This window comes from Peromyscus eremicus, chromosome 2, assembly GCF_949786415.1.
Source record: "Peromyscus eremicus chromosome 2, PerEre_H2_v1, whole genome shotgun sequence".
In the NCBI taxonomy this organism is placed as follows: Eukaryota; Metazoa; Chordata; class Mammalia; order Rodentia; family Cricetidae; genus Peromyscus; species Peromyscus eremicus.
Window position 1 is genome coordinate 101,826,011 of NC_081417.1, and position 8,644 is coordinate 101,834,654.

Sequence of the window (8,644 nt, forward strand, 5' to 3'; positions counted from 1 at the left end):
GAACTCTTGCTCACAGGTGTTCGGTAGATTTTATTTGGAGAACGGAGTGGAAATGCACCATACTAGAAAGAGAAAATGGGTAGTTGCAGGGGACATGGTGACTTTTAAAAATAATCATCCTGTAAAGGGTAGCATTTCTGAAATTAAGCCATTGACCAGCACAGATGAAACCTAACTCATTTCTGACATGACAAATTCAATTTGTTAACATTAGAAGGAGAGGCTTTCAGATACCTGGATATTCAGAATATATGGATATATTTGGCTAAGTGGTTAACTTGACAGCCACTTAGAAATACTATCCTTCCCCTTCGGAGCAGTAATCACAGAAACCTTAATGTAATTTTGAAAGAGCCAGTTTTTTTAAAAAAGGAAAAGGTGATAAAAGAGAATGGTAAATTGTGCTCTGCCGTGAGGATGGCTTTAATCCCCACAGTCATTGATTTTAAGACTTGAAAAGCTCTAACCCAAATAGACATTTCACTGAGTGTTTGTTCACGTCAATCTGAACTTGTAAAGTGTAGGGACTTTGGGGCTCAGGTACAGGCAGTCCCTGAGAGTGCAGAGGGCCTGCCAGTGTGTAAAAAGCGAATTAAACCTCACAAGTCAGGCCAGCAGGATGGCTCAGCAGGTAAAAGCTCTTGCCAACCAAGCCTGACTTCCCAAGCTCAATCCCCTAAACCTACATAAAGGTAGGAGGAGGGAGGAACACCACAAAGCTGTCCCCTCACCCAGACATAAAATAATTTTTAATTGTGCTAAACCTTCGTAAACCCTTCCAATCTGCCAACTATAACCCAGCCCTCAATCACTGAACTACAATCCCTCTGACTGAACTTCTCTGTGGAGCATTTCTCACTATCTGCCAGTTCATCAAATTTACTCCCCTCTGCAGCACATGCAGTCTTCTGAGAAAAAGATGGTGTTTTCCTCTCTCGGGGCTTCATCGCCCAGAATACAGACTGGCACCTCTGCTACATTCTTTTAATAACACTTGTTAGTTTCGACTTCCTAAGGACTCTCTGCTTACTTTACAGTGACTCCACCCTCACGACAGCCCTATGATGCAAAGTCTACTCCTGTGCCCATTTTACAGACAAGAACAGCGGGGCACACGGAAGTACACATGTCACTGTAAAGTGGTCGACGTGGTACAGCCAGGCTGTGGAAAGGTAGGATTTGAACTCATGGCCTGGTCCAGCACCTGTGCTTTTGATCTGTATGCTCTGCTGACCTCATAGCAAACCATCACTCCATTATTAAGAAAATGGAAGCTGAGTATGGTGTCCCAATGCCTGTAATCTCAGAGCTCAGATGGGAAGATCCACAAATCTCCCTCCCAGGCATGGGAAGGAAAGAGGAAGGAAAGATGGTCAGAATGTTGATACTATACCACAGAGGCAGGTAGAGGCCTTGTGCATGGTACCTCTGGCATAGTCTCCCTCTCCTGGGACCAACACCTTTAGCAGGTGGCTTGCCCCACCTGCTAAGCATCACCTTTCCCTCCCCCACCCCTGCCTTCTCTGAGATTAAGGCTATCACTGCTACTGTACAAGGACAGCACAAGGCTAGCAGGAGCTCACAGTCAGGCAGGGCCAGGATTCAAAAGCTGGAGTTCCTGGCGGCTTCCATTTCCTGATTATTCAACAAGCCCCTTCTTCCTGTGGCCTCATCTCTGAAGCCCCCCCAACTTTAATATGTTGCCCTCCTGTGTCTGAAGGTTCACCGCTTTTCCGCTTTCAGATACATCATCTTCCCAAACAAACTACAAATCACCTGAAGGGGTCCATCTCTGAACATCAGTGATGGGAATGAAGTCAAAAGCTACCCACCCACTAAGGAGAGTGGGTAAGGTAGCTAGTAGACCAAGGAGCCAGCTGCAGAGAGGGGATCTCCCAAGGACAGGGAAGAAAGAAGGGGAAAGGGTACTCAAACACATCCATTCTCAGCCTACATGGTAGAATAGAGTGTTTTAACCAACGCTCTTAGAACTAGTACAAAGCTGTGGCCTATGCCCTCAGTGTCTGTTGACTGGTAACACACAGCCTATATCCAATATGAAAAGTGTATGTGAACAATTAAAATTCTGATATCTAGAAAGCTACCTTTTTAAAGAGCCTATAAAGTAACAACATGAAAAGTAGAGAAAATGCACGATCAAAACACATCAGTGTTAGAGTGAAAGATTCCTCCCTTGTCTTCTACAAAAAGTCATCAGCAAGTATTTGTAAGCATTCTTCCTGCTCCTCCCTTCCCTTTCCCCCTCACTCAGAATTTATGAAGTCAATTTTATTTAAATTAAAAACAAGAATTCTTCTTGAAACATGTAATATTCAACCAAGTCCCCATTTTTTTGCCCTTCCTCTTAATTTGTAACAGAAACTCTAAGAAAATAAAATCTAAGGTTAGGGAAATTTCCATCAATGTGAAGAAAATATTTTCCAAAATTAAAATAACAAGTTCCTCCCTGGTTCACATAACTGATTTAAGTTGCAGATACACGGCTGCCCTAGAGATCACCTTCCTCCACACGCTCCCAAAAACAGCCAAATCCACATCCTCCAAAGCAATTGGCCAGTCCTCTCTGGGGCTACCTTCTTTATGAGATGCTGCACATATGACCAATACTACATAAATATTCCATGATACATTACCTCGTCCTGGAATTTCCTGTAAGTTGCACAAAATCTTTTAAATGGTGCACAGTAAGCCATAAAAACAATCAGATATAAAAGTAAGCTATGTCGATCTCTTCGTTAACATCTACATTTCTTATCAATATTTTAGAAAAAGTAGAAGTACTATGTTCTAATCTCTAGAGGAAGATTTGCTGTTTATATTGCTTTACTAAAAAGCTTTTAGGATTGTTTTATTTTTTACATCAGATAATACTCCTGACTTGGATAGGAGCCTTCTTATTGTAATCAATAAACAGAAATGGCTCAGTGTGGACACAGTTCAGCAGTAGGGCCCTAGCCTAGGATATGTGAGGCCCTGAGTTTGGCCCACAGCACTAACAAAAATGAAGATGATGTATGTCAGGGACTAAAGAGATGCCTCGGTGGCTAAGAGCATAAACTGCCCCCGTAGAGGGCCAAGAACAGTTCCAGCACTCAAACTGGGTGGCTCACAAACACCTGTTAACACCAGCTCCAGGAAATCTGATGTCTCTGGCCTCCAAGGGTACCTGAACTCATATACACATGTATGCAGGCATGCACGCACGCACACATACACACTTTTTAAAAAGTAAAAAGAAGGGTATCTTTTTATAAATTTTTGTTTCTATTTTATGTTTGAGTGTCTATGCACCAAGTGGCTTTAAGAGGCCAAAGGAGGGTGTCAGATCCCCTGGGACAGGAGTTACAGATGGTTGTGAGCTGCCATGTGGGTGCTGGGAACCGAACTTGGGTCCTTTGTAGTAAATCCTCTTAACCACTGAGCCATCTTTTCCAGCCACTTAATTTTTTTGCATTTATTTATTTATTTGTCTGGGGTGTGTATGTGTTGATGCACATGTGTGCCGTGGCATCATGGCACATGTGTGGAGATCAGAGGACAGCTTGTGAGAGTCAGTTTTCTCCTTTCAGCATGTGGGCTCCAGGGATCAAACTCAGGTCATCAGGCTTCACAGTCAAGCACCTTTCCCTGCTGAGCTCTCCTGACCACCCTAAGGTGTATCGTTAAGCCTGGCATAGTGGTGCATGCCTGTAATCCCATCACAAGTTCAAGGCCATCCTGGGCTACATGGGGAAACCCTGTTGGGAAGGAGAACAGAAAAAAGAAAAAGTGGGCCTGTGTTATTTGAAATTACGCCAGACTGAATTACGACATCTAGCCATGTCTAATGCACAGTTAAATGTGGATGCAATTTCAACCTACTTCATGTCCGAACTTAGCAAGATACATCCCTCAACCTGAGCTCAGTGCTTCTGTTTCCGTACCTGTAGGCTAAGAGAGCCGAGGTCATCCAGGAGCCACGGCTCTGAGGGCAAGTTAACACCTGTGGTCCATACAGTCACTGTCCTGTCCTGACCCCCCAGTGCTGATTTGGCGTCAATTCCCAGTTTCAAATTGGGAAAGGTCAGCTAAATCAACTAAAGAGCTTCCCCAGGGGAACAGGCTAAAGTGGACCAATGAAACCACCTTCCTAAGCCACGGGTTCCCATGCTGACAACTACCATGATGATGAAAGAAATTGTCTGAATTTCTGAAAATCATAGAAATCACTCTGAACTTTTTTTTTATTAAGAAAATTTTTCCATTCATTTTACACATCAAAGATCTCCCCTTCCCTCCTCCCACCCACCCCCAGCCTCCCCCAGCCTCCCCTCACTCTGAATTTTCTACAGTCTATTAAGACTATAGAACATCCAAAGTGGCAATTTCTTGAAGAACAGGTAAAACTAGTGATTTTCAGCTGCAATTGGAAACACTATCCCCTCTTATTAGGTTACTTTACTAAAATATACCCACATGTGTGCGCACACACACATACACACACCCACACACATACATACATACACACACCCACACACACACACACACACACAGCAATTGCAGCTATGTGGAGATAAACAACAGCTGGGTTTTTTTAAGTTGGCTTTACTGTCTTTCTGCAACCTATGAATGCTTACTTTTGCTTATTTGGTACTGATCATATTTAAAGGATTATAATATTCAATTGTAGAATCCCAGTTGCCAGTGTTTGATTGTTAAGGGAAGTTATGGAGTGTGTTTTGTACAGTGAAGTATGTCTGGTTTCCTTAAGCCAGCAAAGCTCACTAACAAGTCTTATGAGTGGTAGGACTCTGGTTGTACATATTTGAAACACCTTCATTCTAATCTGTATTCAGCTCCTTGAGGAATAACACCTTCCTCAGCTCTGCTGGGCCCTAAACGCTGACTAGTTGCTCACTTTAGAAAACTTTAGATAACCCTATTTAAAAATTAAAAACAAAATTCAAGGAACTTCAGAACTCCAAAAGGTTTTGTTTTCCACTTAGGTTAAGACTGGCTGAACCAGCGACAAGGATTGGCTGAGAAAAGACTGCCATCTTGTGGCCGAACTTAAGAACTTATCCTAAGAACTTGTCCTTTGGTGGTTCGTCCCCGGGAGATAGTGGCTCTTTTGGATGGAAGCCTTTTTTCTGCCCATGCTGAAGCCTTCCCCCCACTAACGAGTACCATGTACTATAGTTGAAAGCATGATTAAGGAGCTACCCATGGTGGCACATGCTTACAATCCCAGAAGTGGGAAAGCTGAGGCAGGAGGGTCACCATTTCAAGGCTAGCCTGGGCTACACAACAAAACTCAAAAGCCAGAAAGAGGCTGGGAATAGTGATACAGGCCTGTAATCCCAGGACTTGGGAGGTAGAGACAAAAGGAGTTCAAAGTCGTACACAGTATGTTTCAGGCCAGTCTGGGCCACACGATACTCTGTCTTTAAAAAGTGGGAGGGAGAGGGGGAAGAAAAGGACGAGCAAAAAAAGGCCTTAAAGAAATCTTCAAAAGCCGGGCGGTGGTGGCGCACGCCTTTAATCCCAGCACTCGGGAGGCAGAGCCAGGCGGATCTCTGTGAGTTCGAGGCCAGCCTGGGCTACCAAGTGAGTTCCAGGAAAGGCGCAAAACTACACAGAGAAAAACCGGAAAAAAAAAAAAAAAAAAAAAAAAAGAAATCTTCACTCTAATAAATGTGGGCTTCCTTCCCTCCCTAGAAGCCCTGGTTCTCAAAAGCCATCTCTGGATTAAAAGGAGGTGGTCAGGTGACTCCCTCAGACCCTCCAGTCTCCCCTCTGCTGCTGGAAGCTCTCTTCCCCAAGGGAGTTCATTGCACAGACCTTTCCTCCAGATCCTGCCTTAACTTCTCTTGAGGTTAGAAATGCCCAAAACTCTTGCCAGGCGGTGGTGGTGCCTTCCCCAGCACTTGGGAGGCAGAGGCAGGCGGATCTTTGTGAGTTCAAGGCCAGCCTGGTCTACAGAGTGAGATCCAGGAAAGGCACAAAGCTACACAGAGAAAAAACAAAACAAAAAAACAAAAAAAAAAAAAAAAAAAGAAGAAGAAAGAAAGAAATGCCCAAAACTCTTGACTTCTCAACTTCTAGAGCTTGAGAAGCCCTATAAAATCCATTCTACCCAGCCAGCCTCCAAGTGGAGCTAACTGGAGTGGGGTCAGGGAAGGTGCAACCTTGTCCAGCAGAACTTTCCTCAGTGATGGATATATTCCACATCTGCAGTACAGTGTGAAAAGCACTTAACTCATGTTTGGGTTTTTAGTCTGTGTGTGTGTGTGTGTGTGTGTGTGTGTGTGTGTGTGTGTGTGTGTGTACCAGCTGGCTATGCTAGAACACACCTTTATCCCAGCACTGAGGAGGCAGACACAGGTAGACCTTTGAATTAGAGGCAAGCCTGGTCTACAAAAAGAGTTCCAGGACAGCCAGGGCTACACAGAGAAACCTTGTCTCAAAAACAAAACGAAGTCAAAAAAAGGTTTCAATCAAATGAAATTTCGTGCACATCCACCAGCTATGTAGGGTGGCATCTGACTGTACATCCTGAGCCTCTCCAGTGAGCGCCTCTGCCTTCCTGTCTAGACTGCATGCTGTGCAAAGATGGAACTCAAAGTCTCCAAACCCAAAGCTAAGAGCAGAGTGGGAGCCAGGGAGTGGTGAGAAAGCCCCCCCCCCCCAGAGGAGTCATAAAACAAAAACTGAGTTTTCCCTAGTGTGACAAATTAGCCCTAGATGCTGCCATGGTCCCACCTGCAAACAGTGACAGCAAAGGCCATGCTGTGTGTGGCAGAGTTCAGAATCCTGGGAAAAGGCGGGAGGTATCTGCAGACTGCTGACAAGACCTTCCTTAGAGATTGTTCATTAAGCAGGAGCAATGACATCTGTGTGAAAGCCCCCAGTCGACTCTCATGAGCAGCCAGGGCTGCCATCTATTCACTGACTCCTGAGATGTCCAAGGTTTCTGTCTTCAGAGTGTCCCCTTACCCTAGTCTCCCAAATATAGTAATTATGTTATTTCATGGAATATGCTACAGTTGGTAAACCCTTTCTCAGATCTCGGGACACTCAGAGGGTAAGTAGAATCCATGTGCAGTACTGGCACACAGTATCCCTGTATTTATAATAGTCCTGTGAGGGAAATACTCTTAAGGAAATGGGGAGCAGTTTGGTTGCCTATGCAAGATGCTACAGTTAGGAACAAACCCAGAGCCTACCCTCTTCACTTTGTCTTAGCCAGGAGGCTGGGAAGCAATTCCAGAGCCCACCTTATGGACTACCCCTCTGCTATTCCCCTGGTTGGCCTGGTCCCACAGCTCTCTAGCTGTCCTGGGAAAACAGACAGAAGGACCATCATCTCAGAGACAGCAGCCCAAAGTTTCTCCCCAAGTCCCTGCTTTCACTGTGCTTCACCACAGCATAGTCCTAAAGGCAAGTGGCAGGAAGGCATCCCGCCAAGCTTGGGCAGGAGACTGCAAAACACTTGCCCCTGTGACCTTTGTTCACTCCGGCACTGCATCAACTGGTGCCAGTGCCTTGTGCCTCCCCAACAAACTACCAATTTTTTTAAGTGAGGAATTCACCCCATCCTAAGAATCACCACGGTACTGGCCATCAATACCTAAGAAGAAACGATACTAGCCTCTCAACCTGGCCAGGGTTTCTAGCCTGTCAGCATGTAGACAAAGCTTGACCAGGCCCACTCTCAAGGTCCCTGAATCTCTACCCTGCAGGACGGACCACAGAAAAACGCCTGAACACGGGCATGCTGATTCAACACGTGTGCATCAAATGCTGGTTGACCCCGACGCATCCTAAAAACCAGAATCCAGTGTGATGCGCCTGGGGAAGCAGCGGGATGAAGACTCTGGGCTCCCTAGGAAGTGTGAAAATCGAGCCCCCCTCCTCAGATTGTCGGGGGGGGGGGGGTACCTTACCCGCAGGAGCACAGATCGCAGATGCACTTCCGCTTCACCATCCTTCACTTCAGAGCGTCCACCACCGCAGGGGGACAGCAAGCACCCGAGTCCCCTGGTAGATGCTGGGTTTGCTCAGAAGAAAACTTAGATGGCCCTTTTGCAAAATTCTGTAGTCTATCCCCTTCCTGAAGCTGTCCTTGAGCCAACAAGCATCACCGAGCACAGACAGCTTGCCATCCTGGCTCATGACTGCATGCTGGAAGCACGCACATGCCACCAGCAGCCTGGCCCCTGCAAGCCGCAGGGTCCAGGACTGAGTCCTCTGTGACCTTCACAGAGGAGGGCATCTTTGGGTGGCAATGACATCACAAGGGCCTCTTGTGAGGTCAGACCTCTCCCACTGCCTCACTGGCAGAGCCAAGACAGGGACTCTCCCACTGGACCTTGGAAGGAAGATGGAGGATATGTTGGAGGGCTTTGGGAGAGCCTCTGGGTTCTGGAGTTAAACAATACCATGGTCACATAATGCAAAGACACTGAAATGTATTTTTTCAGAGTAGTGCTTGCCATCTCTAGGACACATTGTACTTACTCCTTAAGGAAATGCATGCCCTGACCTCCAGAATGTTGACCCTGAATCCCGTTTCCAGATCTTCATGGAAAATCTGTGCCTTGGCTGCCTGGGCCTTGGAATTGCTCTCAACCACAGGCCTCCC

General features: G+C 45.9%; 1 protein-coding gene across 1 annotated transcript in view; it reads right to left on the minus strand.

The window, feature by feature from the left end:
- Positions 1-8,012, minus strand: part of Saxo1 (stabilizer of axonemal microtubules 1) — a 99,228-nt gene extending 91,216 nt beyond the window's left edge. Inside the window, exon 1 of the mRNA XM_059254504.1 lies at positions 7,947-8,012. Coding sequence (XP_059110487.1) covers positions 7,947-7,987 — 41 coding nt within the window. The 5' untranslated portion in view covers positions 7,988-8,012. The remainder of the gene's footprint in view (positions 1-7,946) is intronic.
- Between the last annotated feature and the right edge of the window lie 632 nt (positions 8,013-8,644).